The sequence below is a fragment of the Anolis sagrei genome, chromosome 7 (genome assembly GCF_037176765.1).
Source record: "Anolis sagrei isolate rAnoSag1 chromosome 7, rAnoSag1.mat, whole genome shotgun sequence".
Classification (NCBI taxonomy): Eukaryota; Metazoa; Chordata; class Lepidosauria; order Squamata; family Dactyloidae; genus Anolis; species Anolis sagrei.
Genome location: NC_090027.1, coordinates 22,580,829 through 22,600,154, shown reverse-complemented (window position 1 = coordinate 22,600,154; position 19,326 = coordinate 22,580,829). Strand labels below are relative to the sequence as shown.

General features: G+C 46.2%; 1 protein-coding gene across 3 annotated transcripts in view; it reads left to right on the top strand.

The window, feature by feature from the left end:
* Positions 1 to 17,664, top strand: part of TET3 (tet methylcytosine dioxygenase 3) — a 78,834-nt gene extending 61,170 nt beyond the window's left edge. For all 3 annotated transcript variants that reach the window (XM_060786944.2, XM_067470733.1, XM_067470731.1), the window contains 7 exons: positions 4,799 to 4,892; positions 6,490 to 6,698; positions 8,045 to 8,195; positions 8,323 to 8,412; positions 9,159 to 9,296; positions 11,426 to 11,774; positions 14,749 to 17,664. In XM_060786944.2, the coding sequence (XP_060642927.2) occupies positions 4,799 to 4,892; positions 6,490 to 6,698; positions 8,045 to 8,195; positions 8,323 to 8,412; positions 9,159 to 9,296; positions 11,426 to 11,774; positions 14,749 to 16,520 (2,803 nt within the window). In that variant the 3' untranslated portion in view covers positions 16,521 to 17,664. The remainder of the gene's footprint in view (positions 1 to 4,798; positions 4,893 to 6,489; positions 6,699 to 8,044; positions 8,196 to 8,322; positions 8,413 to 9,158; positions 9,297 to 11,425; positions 11,775 to 14,748) is intronic.
* Positions 17,665 to 19,326: the final 1,662 nt, after the last annotated feature.

Genomic DNA, 19,326 nt, shown 5'->3' with positions numbered 1-19,326 from the left:
ACCTGTTCCTGGATTATGGACTTCTTGTCTGAACGTTCCCAGAGGGTTAGATTAGGTAATCATACCTGGTCAGCTCTCACTCTGAACACTGGGATGCCACAGGGCTGTGTGATGAGTCCTCTGCTTTATACTTTGTACACGTGTGACTGTCCACCATAACAATATAATTACCAAATTCACAGATGATATTACTGTGGTGGAGTTTCTGCTGTGCTATAGAGATGGTCTGGAAATTTCACAGTGACAGACAGGAAGATGCTCCAAAGGGCCATCACTTTTGCACAAGGAAGCATGGGTTGCCCTCTTTCTCCCCTCTTTGGAAGAACTTTATAATTCCTGCTACCTTAAGAAAGCTCAGAATGTTCTTGGGCATCCATCTCTCCCGGCATATTCTTTTTAAAAATTATTGCCATTTGGCAGATGCTACAGGGTGACAAAGACAAGGACAAAGAAAAAAAGACTGAAGGATAGCTTTTATCCTAGGGTTGTGGCTATGTTGAACTCCATAGCTTTGCACTGATGCGGCACTGGGATTGTGTTGTGGTGGTGAGAGCGTGGTGAGATAGAGGTGTTATTTTTGTGATGTGTGCTGAGGAAGGTGTACATTTTCGTTGTGCAATAGCATAATGACAATAAAACTATTCTATTCTATTCTATTCTATTCTATTCTAGTATTTGTGTATATACGCAGTTTTGCTTGAATTGGGACCACTGCCTGCCTACTTTCTCCCTTCTCCAGCTCTGAGAAGGAAGGCCTTCCTTACAGTGTCTTGTCATTGCCATCTGGCAGACAGTACAGGGTGACAAAGACAAGGACAAAAAGACTGAAATATAGCTTTTGTCCTATAGCTGTGGCTATGTTGAACTCAATGGCTTTGCACCGATGTGACATTGGGGGCTGAATGGTGGTTGTGGGAGTGTGGTAGGTTGCGTGTGTTGTTTTTGTGACATTATTTATTTATTTATTTACTTACTGTATTTGTATACTGCCTTTCTCAGCCTATTGGCGACTTAAGGCGGTTTCCAACAAATCAGTATACATAAAACATAATATAGATTAAAAAAACATTAAACAGTATAAGACATCACAAAAGCAATAAAAACAACATCATCCTCGTCTCATTATTCTCAAGCATTGTCCAATTCCATTGTCAGGTCATTCGATTTCCTATATTAGCTACTCTGTATTTGTAAATGCTTGCTCGAATAGCCATGTTTTAACTTGCCTCCGAAATATCAAGAGGGAAGGAGTAGAGGGCGTTCCATAGCCGAGGGGCTACCACTAAGAAGGCCCTGTCTCTCGTCCATGGCAAACGTGCTTGTGACGAAGGTGGGACCGAGAGCAGGGCCTCCCCAGATGATGTGTGTAAAAGCCATGAAATTTCGTGGTACAGTAGCACAATGACAATAAAACTATTCTATTCTATTCTATTCTATTCTATTCTATTCTATTCTAGTATTCGTATATATACCCAGTTTTGCTTGAATGTCATTGGGACCACTGCCTGCCTACTTTCTCCCTTCTCTGAGAAAGGAAGCTTTCCTTACAATGTCATTGCCACCTGGCAGACAGTACAGGGTTACAAAGACAAGGACAAACAGACTGAAGTATAGTTTTTATCCTATAGCTGTGGCTATGTTGAACTCCATGGCTTCGCACTGATGTGGCATTGGGGGCTGTGCAGTGGTGGTGGGAGTGTGGCGGGATGGGTGTATTGTTTTTGTGACGTGTGCTGAGGAAATTATGCAATTTTGTCGTGCAATAACACAATGACAAATAAAGCTATTCTATGTCCTTCCTAATATTCGGGGGGTATCTCCTTCTCTGCAATTTGAGTCATGGTCTTTGGGCAGCAGAAAGGAAGCCTAAGAGAGAGGGGGCGTTTGTTCTCACTGCTGTTGGTACATGGGAGGGTGGGCAAGTGGCACACGTTCCAGCCGGCCATGGCTTCCTCCTCCTCCTCCTCTTCTGCCGTTGACTCACCGGCGTCTGACTCATCATCCCCATGAAGGCAAACAGAGCCATTGAGTCACCAGCCTGGCAGTAGACAGGAGCTATGTGATCATGACGAAGGAGGGGGAAGGAACATCATGGTATGGCTTTGAGGCTCAGGCTGCATGGCAGACCCCTTTCCCCCGTAAGAACCAGGCCCTAGACCAGTGATGGGCAACCTTTTGAGCTTGGTGTGTCAAAATTTGCCAAAAACCTGACCATAACTTGGGTGGGGTGTCCACTTTGAGAAAAAATAGATGTAATTTTGCAATATTTATAGTTTAAATAAGAAAAATGTATATTCCATGCTGAGTTATGGAGTGAACAATGTTCAAACATGCAGATGTTAAATTTGTAGACTTTTTTACAAATTTAAGGATGGAATTAGATTGGCTCGTATAAGGTGTACTTCTCTGTATGTTTATTTATTTATTATTTATTTATTTAGTACACTTGTATACCGCTAATATCTCAGCCTGTGCGGCGACTCATTGCGGTTTACAACATATTTAAAAATACAATATTCACTTTAAAAATATAAAATAAAATATAAAAATACATACATATACATACATAGTATTGGGCCACCAATACAGACCGGAACATCTCATAGTTAAAGTCGTAATCCAATTCGTTATCCTTGATTGCTAGTCCATGATCAAAACATCATCACATCGGAATTAGTTGAAAACTTGCTCGAACATCCAAGTTTTCAGTTTTTTCCGAAATGCCATGTTGCCGCGTGTCATCAAAAATAACCATGTGTGTCAGTGCTGACACGCATGTCATAGATTCACCATCACGACCCTAGACCCTCCACCTTCATGGCCACAAAGGGGCTGTCCTTTGAGCCTGCAGGGAAGCCCCTTCCTGGGAAGTCCAAAGCTATTGGCAAGGAAAGGCTTTTCGACTCTGATGTTTCTCAATAAAATACCATGATAGGCAGGTCCAGAGTTACAAACATCTGACTTACAAATGACTCTTAGTGAAGAATGGGGCTGAGACAACAGGATATTATTATTATTATTATTATTATTATTATTATTATCTATATAAATAAAAATGGAATGTTCGTTTGTGGGATTAACATAACCCCAAAACCACTGGACGAATTATTTATTATTATTATTTATTTATTTTATTTCTTGCACTTATTGACCGCCACTCTCAGCCCTAGGGGCGACTCGTGGCGGTGAACAACAACATAGAAAGACAGTGTACAGAAAATCACGACAATACATACCAAAACTACTACTACAAACATATACTTATGCTAAAAATCCGCTTCGTCCAATCCTGGGGTCATAGTCAAATTCGTAGTCATAGTCCATTCTAGAGTCGTTCCAATGATACACTCAGTTGAAGGCCTGCTCGAAGAGCTATGTTTTCAGGCTCCTACGAAAGGCCATCAAGGAGGGCGCCTGTCTAACTTCAGTAGGGAGGGTGTTCCACAACCGGGGGGCCACCACCGAGAAGGCCCGCTCTCTCGTCCCCGCCAGACGTGCCTGTGAGGCAGGCGGGACCGAGAGAAGGGCCTCCCCGGATGATCTCAAGGTCCTCGTGGGCTCGTAGGCCGAGATGCGGTCTGCAAGGTATTTTGGGCCGGAACCGTTTAGGGCTTTGTAGGATAACACCAGCACCTTAAATTGGGCCCGGTAGCAAATCGGCAGCCAGTGGAGCTGGGACAACAGGGGCGAATTGCCGCCAAATTTGGCCACAAGACACCTACTAACCCAAGGAGTGACCATCACTCAAAAAAAATGATTTTGTCATTTGGGAGTTGTAGTTGCTGGGACTTATAGTTAACCTACAATCAAATGGCATTCTGAACTCCCCCAATGATGGAATTGAACTAAATGTGGCACACAGGACTCCCATGACCAACAGAAAATATTAGAAGGGTTTGGTGGGCATTGACCTTGAGTTTGGGAGTTGTAGTTCACCTACATCCATAGAGCACTGTGGACTCAATGAAGGATCTGAACCAAACTTGGCAAGAATACTCCATATGCCCAAATATGAACACAGATGGAGTTTGGGGGAAATAGACCTTGACATTTGGGAGATGTAGTTGCTGGGATTTATAGTTCACCTACAACCAAAGAGCATTCTGAACCCCATCAACGACAGAATTGGGGCAGCCTTCCCACATAGAACCTCCATGACCAACAGAAAATACTTAAGGCCATCCAGTCCAACTCCCTTCACCGAGGCAAGAAATGTAATCAAAGCCCTCCTGACAAAGAGCCATCCAGCCATAGCTATAGATAGATATGATTCACACACACACACATATAGTATAGATTTGAAAGGGACCCCTGAAGGAGGACAATTATATGTTGAAACATTCACACCTAGCACCAGCAGACAAAAGTCCTTTGTCCCACCCTGATCTTTCCACAGATATATAAACCCATTTTCCTACTTCTAACAGACCTCACTACCTCTGAGGATGCTTGCCATAGATGCAGGCGAAACGTCAGGAGAAAATGCCTCTAGAACATGGCCATATAGCCCGGAAAACCTACAGCAACCCAAACATTCGACGCCTTACAAAAGTAAACAAATAACATCTGTAATGATACAAAATAATACACAATAATAACAATAAACTTATAATGAAAGAATTAAACGTTGAAATGGGGAACAAACCAATTTGACAATAATCTAGGACACGTAAAGCAAGGGGAGGGCAGAACGTTGCCACCTTCCAGGGATGGTTGGCCTGCACATCCTAGCATTCCTCACTTATGGCATTGTTATCCTTGTGCTGATTAACCCATTGGTTTTCTTTGTTGTCCCCAGGTACGGCGAGAAGGGGGATGCCATCCGCATTGAGAAGGTGATCTACACGGGGAAGGAGGGGAAGAGCTCCCGCGGTTGCCCCATTGCAAAGTGGGTGAGTGACCCCCTCTGACCCTTGCCCTTGGGTGCAGCTCTGCTGCAGAATGAACCCATTCCAGTTTACCTTGGTTCAATGCAATAGAATCACAGTGGATGTAGTTTTACAAAGTCTTGAGCCTTCACTGCCAAAGGAGGCTGATGCCTCAGCAAACTACAAATCCCAGCAATGTATAGCATTGACTCAATGCAGTTAAATGAGAGAGGACGTTCCGCAAAGGGGAGCTCCAGAAGCAGTTTCTCCTTTGGCTTGAGCTCAGCACTAAGATGATCACCGTATGACGTGAATCTAATGTGCACCTGAATTTAGGCCCCAAAAGGTGAGCATTATATTCAAGTGAATTGGCTGAAAACAAATAATTCTAAATATTACATATATTTTGATATGTATTTTAATCTGCACAATTTTGTTTTATATGATTTTTTTTACTGATTTCTTTTAATTGTCTGTTAAATTTCTATTACGTTTTGTAATAGCATTGAAGATTTGTCATTTTTTCCTTTGGAAGCCGCCCTGAGTTCCCTTACAGAGAGAGGGTGGGTTAAAAATAAAGTACCATATATACTCGACTATATGGGTTTTTCAGCCTTTTTTTGGGGCTGAAAAAGCCCCCCTCAGCTTATGCTTGAGTCAAGGTTGTTTATTATTTTACTCTATTACTATTGTTACATTTATTATTTTGCTCTATTTATTAATATTACTTTTATTATTTATTATTATGATTATTTTATTACATTTATTCTTTTACTCAGTTATTATTTTTATTACATTTATTCTTTTACTCTATTATTATTATTTTATTACATTTATTAATTTTTATTATTACATTTACATTATTTTATTCTATTATTACATTCATTACTAAACTTAATTTTTATTGTTATTGTTACATTTATATTATTTTATTCTTATTATTTTTATTACATTTTATTACATTTGCATTATTTTATTCTATTATTATTACTTAAACTCAATTTGTATTGTTATTGTTACATTTATATTATTTTATTATTATTTTTATTACATTTATTATTTTATTCTATTATTGTTATTATGACTTTTACATTATTTTACTCTATTATTATTACATTTATTATATTACTCTATTATTATTGGAAAGATACGTATGCACATTTTCATTGAAGAAGGTTAGAATAGTGGTTTAATCAGAATTGGACAGTCATCTTAAATTATAGCTTTATGTAAATATTCAAAAACATTGAACCTACTGATGCCTCGATTAATGTGATTTTATTGGTATTGATTCTTATTTGGAAATTGACCAGTAGTGGCTGCATTTCCCACCATCGTCTTGTACTCGAGTCAGTACGGTTTCCCAGTTCTTTGTGGTAAAATTTGGTACCTCGGCTTATATTCGGATCGGCTTGTACTTGAGTATATACAGTATTATTATTATTATTTATTAATTACACAAATATGGTATATTGCTGGGAAAATTATTATATAAATAAATTGTGTTAAAAAGGTGCAGTTGCGTCTCCTTGTCTGCACGAGAGCCGTTTCTGGGTGCTGTTGTGCCCTTTCGGGGGCCAATTTCCATGTGGCATGAATGCAGCTCACTCTTGCGTTGAAGGTCATCCGGAGGCACAGTGTGGACGAGAAGCTGCTCTGCCTGGTGCGGCACCGGGCCGGCCACCACTGCCAGAACGCCGTCATCATCATCCTGATCCTGGCCTGGGAGGGCATCCCCCGCACCCTGGGTGACACGCTCTACCAGGAGCTGAGCGACATCCTCACCAAATACGGGAACCCCACCACGCGGCGCTGTGGTCTCAACGACGAGTGAGTGACGGCATTGCAGGGAACCTTCCGTGACTGGGCTGCAGTTGGAAGGGACCGCCAAGGGCCACAAAGCTCCCCCAACCTCTGAATCATACAATCCTAGAGTTGGAAGGGACCCCCAATGGCCATCCAGACCATTCACCTTCTGTCAGGCTTGAAAGGGACCATCAAAGCACCCCTGACAGATGGCTATCCAACTTCTGAATAATAGAATCCTAGGTTGGAAGGAACCCGCAAGGGCCATCTATTCTAACCTCCTTCTTCCAGGCAGGAAAAGCACCATCAAAGCACTCCCAACAGTTGGCCATCCAACCTCTAAATCAGGGGTCCTCAAACTAAGGCCCGGGGCCTGGATACGGCCCTTCAAGGTGATTTACCTGGCCCTCGCTCAGGGTCAACCTAAGTCTGAAACGACTTGAAATCACACAACAATAACAACAACAATCCTATCTCATCAGCCAAAAGGAGGCCCACACTTCTCATTGAAATAATGATGTTTATACTTGTTAAAATTGTTCTTCATTTTAATTATTGTATTGTTTTTAAATGATTTTTGCACTACCAATAAGATATGTGCAGTGTGCATAGGAATTCATTCATGGTTTTTTCAAATTATAACAGTTTGAGGGACTGTGACCTGGCCCTCTGTTTAAAATGTTTGTGGACCCCTGCTCTAAATCATAGACTCCTAGAGTTGGGAGGGCCATCCAGTCCCCAAAGGGCCATCCAGTCCAGTCCTCTTCTGGCAGGCAGGAAAAGCACCTTCAAAGCATTCCTGATAGATGGCCATCCAACCTTTCAATCATGGAATCCTAGAGCTTCAAGGAACCTCCCCAAAGGCCATCTAGTCCAGCTCACTTCCGTCTGGCAGGCAGGAAAAGAACCATCAAAACATTCCCAACAGATGGCCATCCAACCTCTGAATCATAGATCCTAGAGTTGGGGAAAAAAACCAAGGGCCCTCCAGTTCAACCCTCTTCTCCCATGCAAGAAAAGCACTATCAAAGCACTTCCAAGAGAAGGCCATCCAACATCTGAATCATAGAATCCTAGAGTTGGAAGAGCCTCCCAAGGGCCATCTAGTCCAACCCCCTTCTTTCACGTGGAAAAGCATCATCAAAGCACCATCATAGCCTGTCGGCTGTTAGTTGTGGGAGTTGAAGTACAAAACACCTGGAGGGTGGAAGTTTGCCCATGCCTGGTTTAGGTCCTTTGATACAGCTTTGTGGTTGAAAACATACCTTAGAATTGTCTGGGGGGGGCGGGGGTGGTTGGTTTCCACCCCATACATACTCTGCCTTCTTGCCCCTGTCTTCTCCTATGATGCCAACTCAACTCTTTTGTAGCCGGACATGTGCCTGCCAAGGCAAGGACCCCAACTCCTGCGGCGCCTCCTTCTCCTTCGGCTGCTCCTGGAGCATGTACTTCAACGGCTGCAAATACGCCCGGAGCAAAATGCCCAGGAAGTTCCGGCTGCAGGGCTATAACCCCAATGAGGTGAGCCCCCCCACAGGTCCCCATCCCAAGGTGACGGGATTGACCTCATCCCTTGGGTGGGTGGCCCTTTGGAAGTCAGCCAGCCCTGGAGCAAGACCTTTGACCATTTCTTTCTCTTTCACTCCAGGAAGACGTGCTTCGGAAGAACTTCCAGGACCTGGCGACCGAAGTGGCCCCTCTCTACCAACGCCTGGCCCCCCAGGCCTACCAGAACCAGGTCAGGAGCCGTTGCATCCCAGAGATGGGAGGGAGGGATCCCAAGGGCCATCCAGTCCCACCTGATCCTTCCACCACCAAGGCAGCATCCAAGCCCTCCTGACAGATGGCCATCTTGCCTCTGCTTAAAATAGTGATGAAAATAATGATGATGATGATGATGATGATGATGATGATGATGATAATAATAATAGTAATAATAATTAGAACCATAGAATCTCAGAGTTGGGGGGGGCCAAGGGCCATCCAGTCCTGTCTGATTCAGCCAGGCAGTAAGGCACCATCCGAGCACTCCCGACAGATGGCCATCCCACCTCTGCTTAAAATAATGATGACAATAATGATGATGATGATACTAGTAATATTAAGAACCATAGAAGGCCAGAGTCGGGAAGGACCTCAAGGTCCATCCAGTCCTATCTCATATTTGGCCAGGCACCATCCGAGCTCTCCCGACAAATGGCCATCTGCTTAAAATAATGATAACGATAGTGATGATGATAGGCACCCCTTGGTGGCGCAGCAGGTTAAACCACTGAGCTACTGAACTTGCTGACTGAAAGGTTGGTGGTTCGAATCCAGGGAGCGGGGTAAGCTCCTGCTTTTAGCCCCAGCTTCTGCCAACCTAGCAGTTTGAAATTCACTCATGGAAGTGTTATTATCAGGGGGAAAAGGGGTCTCCCCTGAAGCTTTATCTCCAATCCTTGTTTCCACATTTTCCAAAATCCAATTCTCCTCCTTCCGCAGGTGAACAATGAAGATGTGGCCATCGACTGTCGCCTGGGCCTCAAGGAGGGGAGGCCCTTTTCGGGGGTCACAGCTTGCATGGACTTCTGTGCGCATGCCCACAAGGACCAGCACAACCTCTATAACGGCTGCACTGTGGTAAGGCCATGCTTCCTCCCTCTGTCTTGCGCTGGAAAGACCCAGTGTGGGGAGGGGTCCACACTGCACAGTTGCCCTCCAGTTTGATCCCATTTCCTCCCATTGGCTACACAATAGACCTCGCTTTGCAAGGAATGAAGGAAAGAGCACAAATTCAAAACAACACTGCTTTCTAGGACTCTCTCGGTCCTCCAGTGTGACCCTTTGACAGACGTCAGCACCACTGTTGTGCTGGAGGGTGCAGAGATTCCTGGAAAGATGTTCACCCCATCTGCAGAAGTTAAACCCACAAGTGCAGAGGGCCAGCTGTCGATAAACCCTTGCTTTGGATATTAACTGCCAAGAAGCTGAGTGTGTCAGGCAGGAGCTGAGTAAAGAGATCATTTCTCAGAGAGAGGCATCCCAGTGGTATTGTGTTGGTGCTACGTTCACTTGCTAGGCCCCCTTGTGACATTCCTGTCTTCTCCTCTTTCTTCTGGGAACTACTGATTTACAACGTTTCCATAACACAAATAAACAAATACATAGTAGCTTTACACACAGCATTCTTAACACTGAGGTTTCTCATACAAGGCTTCTCTCATACTGAAATTTACCTCTCCGCAGGATGACACTAGCTTTGGCCCACTGACTCTTATCAGGCTTCGGCCTGCTCATTCTCCTCAGGATAACACTAGCTTTGGTCCACTGACTCTTATCACGCTTCGGCCTGCTCATTCTCTTCAGGACGACACTAGCTTTGGCCCACTAACTCTAACAGGCTTCGGCCTACTCACTCTCCTCAGCACTAGCTTTGGCCCACTAACTCTAACAGGCTTCAGCCTACTCACTCTCCTCAGGACGACACTAGCTTTGGCCCATTGACGCTAACAGGCTTCGGCCTACTCACTCTCCTCAGGACGACACTAGCTTTGGCCCACTGACGCTAACAGGATTCGGCCTGCTCATTCTCCTCAGGACGACACTAGCTTTGGCACACTGACTCTAATAGGCTTCGGCCTACTCACTCTTCTCAGAATGAGACCATCTTTGGTCCACTGACTCTAATAGGCTTTGGCCTACTCTCTCTCCTCAGGATGACACTATCTTTGGCCCTGACTCTAACAGGCTTCGGCCTACTCACTTTCCTCAGAACGACACTAGTTTGGCTCACTGACTCTTATAGTCTTTGGCCTACTCTCCTCAGGACGACACTAGCTTTGGCCCACTCACTGTTATCAGGCTTCAGCCTACTCCCTCTCCTCAGAACGACACTAGCTTTGGCCCACTGACACTTAACAGGCTTGGACCTCCTCACTCTCCTCAGGATGACACTAGCTTTGGCCCATTGACTCTAACAGGCTTCGGCCTACTCCCTCTCCACTGAACGACACTAGCTTTGGCCCACTAACTCTAACAGGCTTCGGCCTACTCACTCTGCTTAGGACGACACTAGCTTTGGCCCACTCACTCTTATCAGGCTTCAGCCTACTCCCTCTCCACAGAACGACACTAGCTTTGGCCCACTGACTATTAACAGGCTTCGGCCTACTCACTCTGCTTCGGACGACACCAGCTGTGGCCCATTGACTTTGGCCTACTCCCTCTCCTCAGAACAACACTAGCTTTGGCCCACTTACTCTTATCAGGCTTCAGCCTACCCCCTCTGCACTGAACGACACTAGCTTTGGCCCATTGACTCTAACAGGCTTCGGCCTACTCCCTCTCCTTAGAACAACACTAGCTTTGGCCCACTGATTCTTAACAGGTTTTGGCCTATTCAGTCTGCTATTTACTCTGCTTATATATTTGTTATGCTGTTGTTTTATTGAGGGCCTTGGCCTTTGTAAGCCGCACTGAGTCCTTCGGGAGATGTTAGCGGGGTATAAATAAAGTTAATAATAATAATAATATTAATAGGATGACACTAGCTTTGGCCCACTGACTCTAACAGGCTTCAGCCTGCTCACTCTTTCAGTGCTTGACTCACACTTTTGAAAAAAAAAACTTAGTTAATATTTAATATTTCTGACAACACTTGCTATCCAGGGTGCAGCGGTTTGGGGAGGTCGTGATTTGGAAACGATAAATCATTTCCTGAAAACGTCCTGCAACATATTCTTCTCCTCCTCCCTCTTCGTCTTCTCCAGGTGTGTACCTTGACCAAGGAGGATAATCGCACCACGGGGCAGGTGCCGGAGGATGAGCAGCTCCATGTCCTCCCTCTGTACAAGATGTCCTCCACGGATGAGTTCGGAAGCGCGGAGCGACAAGCGGCCAAGATGGGCAACGGGGCCATCCAGGTGCTGACCGCCTTCCCACGTGAGGTCCGGAAGCTCCCTGAACCGGCCAAGTCCTGCCGCCAGAGGCAGCTGGAGGCCCGGAAGGCGGCCGCCGAGAAGAAGCGCCTCCAGAAGGAGAAGCTCATGACCCCGGAGAAGGCCAAGCAAGAAGCCCTCCAGGCCCCGGCCCTTGACCAGGACCCAGCCATTGCCGAAGGTGAGTGCCTCTTCGGATGCACCAGAGAGGGCCACCTGGAGTCCGCCATAGGTTTGCCTTGGCCATAAATTGGTTGGAGGCAACAACAACAACATAACAACAACATAGTGGGGTCCATCAGTCCCAGTCCTCACTTTGCCCACCGCTGTCCCAGATCCAAGGTTCTGCTGGGCCATGGAGGCAATTTCTGCAGCCTAAACACTCCTTTTGTAAAGGGAGGAAAATCTATATAAATAAAAATGTAAGGTTCGTTTGTGGGATTAACAGAACTCAAAAACCACTGGACGAATTGACACCAAATTTGGACACAAGACACCTAACAACCCAATGTATGTCCTTCACTAAAAAAAATAAAAATGATTTTGTCATTTGGGAGTTGTAGTTGCTGGGATTTATAGCTACAATCAAAGAGCATTCTGAACCCCACCAACGATGGAATTGAACCAAACTTGGCACACAGTTCTCCCATGACCAACAGAAAATACTGGAAAGGTTTAGTGGGCAGTGTCCTTTGGTTTTGGATTTGTAGTTCACCTACATCCAGAGAGCACTGTGGACTCAAACAATGATGGATCTGGACCAAACTCTACACGAAGACTCAATATGCCCAAATGTGAACACTGGTGGAGTTTGGGGAAAATAGAATCTGGACCTTTGGGAGTTGTAGTTGCTGGGATTTATAGTTCACCTACAACCAAAAAGCATTATGAACCTCACCAACGTTAGAATTGAGGGCCACGGCAATGCGTGGCAGGGGACGGCTAGTAACATATAAATATAATAGTGATGCTGATGATGATGTCCTTTTGGGCAAATGCCACTCTGAGTAAATAATCTTTTCTCAAGTGTAGAAAGCTATGGGAAGAGAGTGGGTTAGGAAGGCCTTCCCTTTCATGGTTATGATTCACCCAAATAATGATGGTGATTTTCTTTGTGTCAGGAGTGACTTGAGAAACTGCAAGTCACTTCTGGTGTGAGAGAATTGGCCGTCTGCAAGGATGTTGCCCTGGGGACTCCTGGATGTTTGATGTTTTACCATTCTTCTGGAAGTCTTCTCTCATGTCCCCACATAGGGAGCTGGAGCTGACAGGGAGCTCGACCCACTTGCCCAGATTCAAACTGCTGACCTGTTTGTCCTCAGTCCTGCTGGCACAAGGGTTTAACCTATTGCGCCACCGGGGGCTGCTATGATGATGATGTTGATGATATTATTATTACTGACCCCACTATAACATTATTCTTATTAACAACAACAACAGCAGCAACAACAACAACAACAATAACAACATAATAGTGGGGTTCATTGGTTCCAGTCCACTTTGCCCACCAACTTCCCAGATTCAAGGCTCTGCAGACTAAAGACTATTTTTTAAAAGGAGGAAAAGTGTCATATAATATACTGTACCAATAGTGGTAGCAGTAATAGTAGTAGTAGTAGTAGTAGTAGTAGTAGTAGTAATAATAATAATAGTAATAAGGGGTGCAGTGGTCCCAGTCTACTTTGTTCAGTGCTGCCCTAGATTCAAGGCTCTGCTGTGCCATGGAGGCCATTTCCACAGACTAAAAGGAGGAAAAGTGTCATGTAAATATAATAATAATAATAGTGTCATGTAAATATAATAATAATAATAAAATAAGTGTCATGTAAATATAATAATAATAATAATAATAATAATAAAATAATAATAATAATAATAATAATAATAATAATAATAATGTATTTATTTGACCAATCATATGACCATTTCAAAATACAATACGAGTAAAGTGTCATGTACATATAATACTAATAATAGTGGTAGCAGTAGTAGTAATTGTCAGAAATATTAAAAATTAACTAGGTATCTGAAATTACAAAAAGGTGAGTCAAGCACTGAAAAGTTTAAATAGATGCAGTTCAATAAAAGCAGGTGTGTCTGTAGCTTAGTAGCCCTCAGTCTGTGAGAGTTCTCTGTGGAAGAAGGCCCTCAGTATGTTAGGTAGGCCTCAGTATGAAAGAACTCAGTGTTAGTTCGCTTCAGAGTGAGAGAGCCCTCTGTGAGAAGGCCTCAGTGGGAGAAAGCCCTCAGTGGGAGCAGGCCTGGTGTGAGAAACTTTGGTGTTTGTAAAAAGCTCCTGTGTGAAGCTCCTGTATTAGTTAGGTGTGAGAAGAGACTCTGTGAGAGCGAAGCTGTTTATCTGCATAAGAAAGAAGCCCAGCGTGGAAGCCAAGAAGGAAGTATATGGAAACCTTGTTCTTGTAAATATTGCAACCATATTATTTTACTACAAAAAAAAAAGCCGCCTATGGAAGAGATAACAGTGGACTGTGTGTTTTTGTCCTTTTTATCATTTTGGGCTACTGGTGCTGGGTCACGCTGCTTCTAATAAGTTACTCTGCTGTACATTTATGAGGAAGGTCTTTTGTTCATATAATAATAATAATAATAATAATAATAATAATAATAATACTTTATTTATACTCGACCACCATCTCCCCAAGGGGACTCTGGGCAGCTTACATGAGGCCAAGCCCAACAATACAATACAACAATAAATCAACACAGCAATAAAAGAAAATAAAATAAAAATACAATACCAAACCATTATAAATAACACATCAGCAATAAAACAACACATTTAAGAACACAAGGATCCAACACTGTGGGCAGGGCTAAATAGAATAGATTAAGGTGCGGTTGATTGCCCCAACAAGTAGAGAATAGGTCAGAACAGGGAATTATTATTCTTTTATTCAGGGAAGGCACATTGGAACAACCATGTTTTCAAGCTCCTCCTAAAGACTGCCAGTGTGGGGGCTTGCCTAATAACCTTGGGGAGCGAGCTCCAGTTAATAAGCCCAATAGTAGTAGTGGTAGTAATAATAATATAGTGGGGTGCATTGGTCCCATCCGCTGTCTAAGATCGAAGGCTCTGCTGGGCCATAGAGAGCATTTCTGCAGACTTATCACTGCCTCTTGCTTCTTGTTTCCAGGCGCTCCATTGAAGAGTGGACTTCCTCAGGCACCGGTGAAGCCTTCCATCAAAGTTGAGCCTCGGGGCCATTACAATGCATTCAAGTACAACGGGAATGGTGTGGTGGAGAGCTACTCGGTGCTGGGAAACTGCCGGCCCTCCGACCCGTACAGCATGAACAGTGTCTATTCTTACCACTCCTACTATGCACAGCCTAACCTGCCTTCCATCAACGGGTTGCACTCCAAGTTCCCCCTCCCGTCCTTCGGCTATTACGGATTCCCCAGCAACCCCACCTTCCACTCCCAGCTCTTCAATTACGGTGACGGAAGGGGCTCGCCTTGGGTTGACAGCAGTGGTGGCGGCTACGAGAAGAAACCGGATGTCCAGGCACTGCAGGACAACCTGACTCGCGTTTACCAGAACCCCGACCCCTTGGACGACATCCAGCCCACCGTCCGCAGCAAGAGTCACCACCAGTGGACCTATGAGCGGGCCAACCGGGGAACCAGCAAGACCCCTCCGGCTACATCCCCCAGGTGCCCCTCGGCAGCCCCTTCGGAAGCCCTGCCCTTTGCACAAAACACGCACTGCTTCAACAGCCGAACAATCAAGCAAGAGCCCGTGGACCCAGAAGCTGTCCAGCAGCCGGCAGAGCTCAATTGCCAAAACCTCAACCCCGAAATGTCCCAAAACGGTGGCCCCATGGAGGCGCCGGCCTGGAGCCCTTACAAACCCCACAGGAACGAGTCCCCTTGCGAGAGGACTAGTCATGCGGATAGCCCTTGGAGCACCTTCCCGTCCGGGGATTCCATGCTGGGGGCAAATGGGCAGAACAAACCCGGCCTCTTTGGCTCCCATTCGGCTTCCAGGCTGCCACCGCAGAACCACTTGAGGGAGAAACCATGGAGCCTGTTCCCCGCAGAAGGGCAACCCATGGAGGAGAAGCCATGGAGCCCTTGCAAAGGGGACAATGGCAGTGGCTCCTCTTCCTCAGTCTTTGCGGGCCCCGGCTCGGACCTCCAGGAGAAGCGCTGGGGCTTTGGGCAACTCGACTTGAGCTCCATCAAGGGCAGCGGCCGGACTCTGGGGGACCTCTGGGGCCCGGTCAAGGCGGATGGCCGCCGGACCCCGACCCCAGGGCTGCACGGCCGGACGTGGCCTCCCTTCAGCTCCTTGCCTTCTGTGGCCCTGAAGGAGGAGGCGGGGGTGGGGCTGGACCCTCCCTGGGGCACTTTCGGCCTGGATGAGGGGACGCCGGAAAAGTCCTTCAAGGAAGAGGAGGAGGAGTGGTCTGACAGCGAGCACAACTTCCTGGATGAAAACATTGGTGGGGTGGCGGTGGCGCCGGCGCATGGCTCCATCCTGATTGAGTGCGCCCGGCGGGAGCTGCACGCCACCACGCCGCTCAAGAAGCCCAACCGCTGCCACCCGACCCGCATCTCCCTGGTCTTCTACCAGCACAAGAACCTCAACCAGCCCAACCACGGACTGGCCCTCTGGGAGGCCAAGGTCAAGCAGCTGGCGGAGAGGGCCAGGGTCCGGCAGGAGGAGGCTGAGGCGGCGGCAGCAGCGGCAGCCAGCCTGGGCCTACGGGCGGAGGAGGGCAAAGCCTTTGGGAAGAAGCGCAAGTGGGGCAACAATGGTGGGGCGGCCCCCGAATCCCAGCCGAAGGAGCGGAAGGGCGTGGTGCCCACACGGGAGGCCCTGACTGTCCCTACATACTCCGCCATCACCGCCGCCTCCTACGCCTTCACCAAGGTGACTGGGCCATACAGCCGATGGATATGACAACGAGGTGGAGGAAGACGACTATGGCAAATCACGCAGCGTGGCAGGCGGCTATCTTACCTCACAGTCAGTAGCACTGGAACCTGGTGCTGGTTTTGTGGTGCTTTCCCCTTGCCGTCTGGAAACAAACCAACCAATGAGCAAAATCCCGGATCCGCAGCGTTTTGGGTCGAGAAGCAGAGGCATCACCCAAACCTACTGCGGTTTTTTTTCCCTCCCCCTTCCGGTCATTTGATTATTTATATCCACCTCCATGTGTTTTTAACCTGTGATCATGGCAAAAAGGGGGAGCAGAAAATCATCCCATCCTGTCCTTTCGTAAGGAAGAAATCCTTTTTATTCCGTTTCCGATACAAAGGTGTATTTGAAATTAGTCCAAACAAGGGATCCTTCCAGAAACGATTGGAAAGCAGTCCTTGCTCCTTTAAGGCCTGCCCTGGGCTTCCCGCCTTGGACCTTTGTCCACAAAGGTGTCTTTCTCAACCCAAGGTGCTTTCGTTTTGGAGAGAAACAGGGGCATAGCCCATGGTGCAAAGGTCTTCTTACAGATCGGTAGGTCTCCACAGGGAAAGAGGTGGCATTTGCTTAATTCTGTTGCTCGTTCCGGACTTCAGGTGCTGCTCAGTGGGTTTGGATAGGAGTGAAAGCGTCCCCGTCGCTGTTCCAAAACCCTGGAGTAGTGGTGGTTTCCAAGCAGGATGAATAGGCCGCATCAGTGTGAAAATAGGGGAAAGGGTGACCTTTGCTTGGGTCCCACTTTGGAAGGAATGCAACCAGTAAATAAATAGAAAACAAACCTTCAACAGAGATGGAGAGGGGCTGCGGCTCCCTCTCCAGAAGTGTTGAATGTCCCTGCTAATCTTGACTTCCCAAATAACCATCCCCTGCACCCCTCTGGCCTTCATTGTGTTTCCAAAATGGTCCCAAAAGTCAAGGAGAGAAGAGGTTGTGCGCAAATTGTGTTTAATCAAATGCAAGTCTTCCAGATAGAGAAAAGGCTGTGTGAGACATTATCGATGTAGAAGGAAGGGACTTCTATTTTCCTTCCGTCAGCAGCACTTCCAGCCATTTATTGGGCAAATCTGGTTAAGAGGATGCAGAGAATGAAAGGAAGGGAAAGTGGGTGAAATAGGGAGGGAGGGAGGGAGGGAGAAACAAAAAAGCCATATGGATCCACCCTGGTGCAGAAAATCCCTCATTGGTGCTCTTTCCCCTCTTTATTTATTTGTTATGTGGACAGCAAAAGCCACAGCTTTGGCTTTGAATAGCCTTTGGCAAGGATGCGTTTTGCTCCTCACAACGTTCTAAAATATCGATTGCCGGCCACGATCCCTTTCCATGAGAGCCAAACAAGGCATGGCCTCTCTCCCTTTCCTAACTTCTAGTTTCCATAGTGATGAAAGGCAAGCAAACGATGCTGTAAATCCCAACTTCAGGTTTGGCTACTGTCTCTTTAAGAAACTACCCTTCTTCTCAGACCTCATTCTGTGCTTCCGCTGGTGCATGCTGCCCACGTTCACAATGGGATGTTTTTATTTCACTTTTTCTGGTGCTGTTTTTTGATTTTGACTTTTGAACTTGATGGGGGTCGCGAAGGGTCAGGGGGCCGAACTTCGGCAAAGACTGATGCATTCAAAACGTCAAAGCAGGTGCTTTTTGAAATGCCAAATTGCCATTTTTTTTCCTGAACGGACTCTTCCCAAAATTTCGGTTTGAAGAACAGCCGGAGCTGTATGTCTCTTGCGCCAAAATCGAGAGCTTCCTGTTGGCGATCTGGTCATCGTCAACACTGTGCTATGGTGCAGTTTGGAATTGCATTATAGGGTCAGTATAGACCAGTGGTTCCCAGCCTGTGGTCCGTGGACCACCAGTGGTTAGCAAGAATGACAGTATGATTCGCGGCCTCACCATCACTACAGCGTTGCCTCAAAACCATGCTGCAACAAGAGCGACTGGTCTCGCAAAACCCTCTTATAGTGTTGAGGCAACGGGGATGTCAGGAGAGGAGAGGCTGACTACCCATGAAAGATTTCTAGTACTACATCAGCTCTAGATTATGAAATACAGTAGAGTCTCGCTTATTCAACATAAACGGGCTGGCAGAATGTCAGATAAACAAAAATGTCGGATAATATGAAGTCTCCTACTGTTACTCATCCAACACGGCGCTGCTGTTGTTCATTTGTTCAGTCGTCTCCGACTCTTCGTGACTTCATGGACCAGTCCATGCCAGAGCTCCCTGTCGGCCGTCACCACCCCCAGCTCTTTCAAGGTCAATCCAGTCACTTCAAGAATACCATCCATCCATCATGCCCTTGGTCGGCCCCTCTTCCCTTTTCCTTCCATTTCCCCCAGCAGAATTGTCTTCTCTAGCTTTCCTGTCTTCTCTTGATGTGGCAAAAGTACTTCATCTTGGCCTCTACTATTCTTCTTCCAATGAGCAGTCAGGCTTTATTTCTTGAAGTATGAACTGGTTGGATTTTCGCACTGTCCAAGGAACTTTCCTCCAACACCACAGTTCAAAAGCATCTCTCTTCCTTCGCTCGGCCTTCCCTAAGGTCCAACTCTCACATCCGTAGATGACTATGGGGTATACCATTGCTTTCACTATGTGGATCTTTGTTGCCAGTGTGATGTCTCTACTCTTCACTATCTTTTCGAGATTGGACATTGCTCTCCTCCCAAGAAGTAAGCGTCTCCTGATTTCCGGTTTAGGAAGAGGAGTATGGAAATCACAGAGGGAAGAAGGGAGGACACCTCCACTTCTGGTCCTCCCTCTTTTCACCCTTTCCTCCCTCCTCTTCTT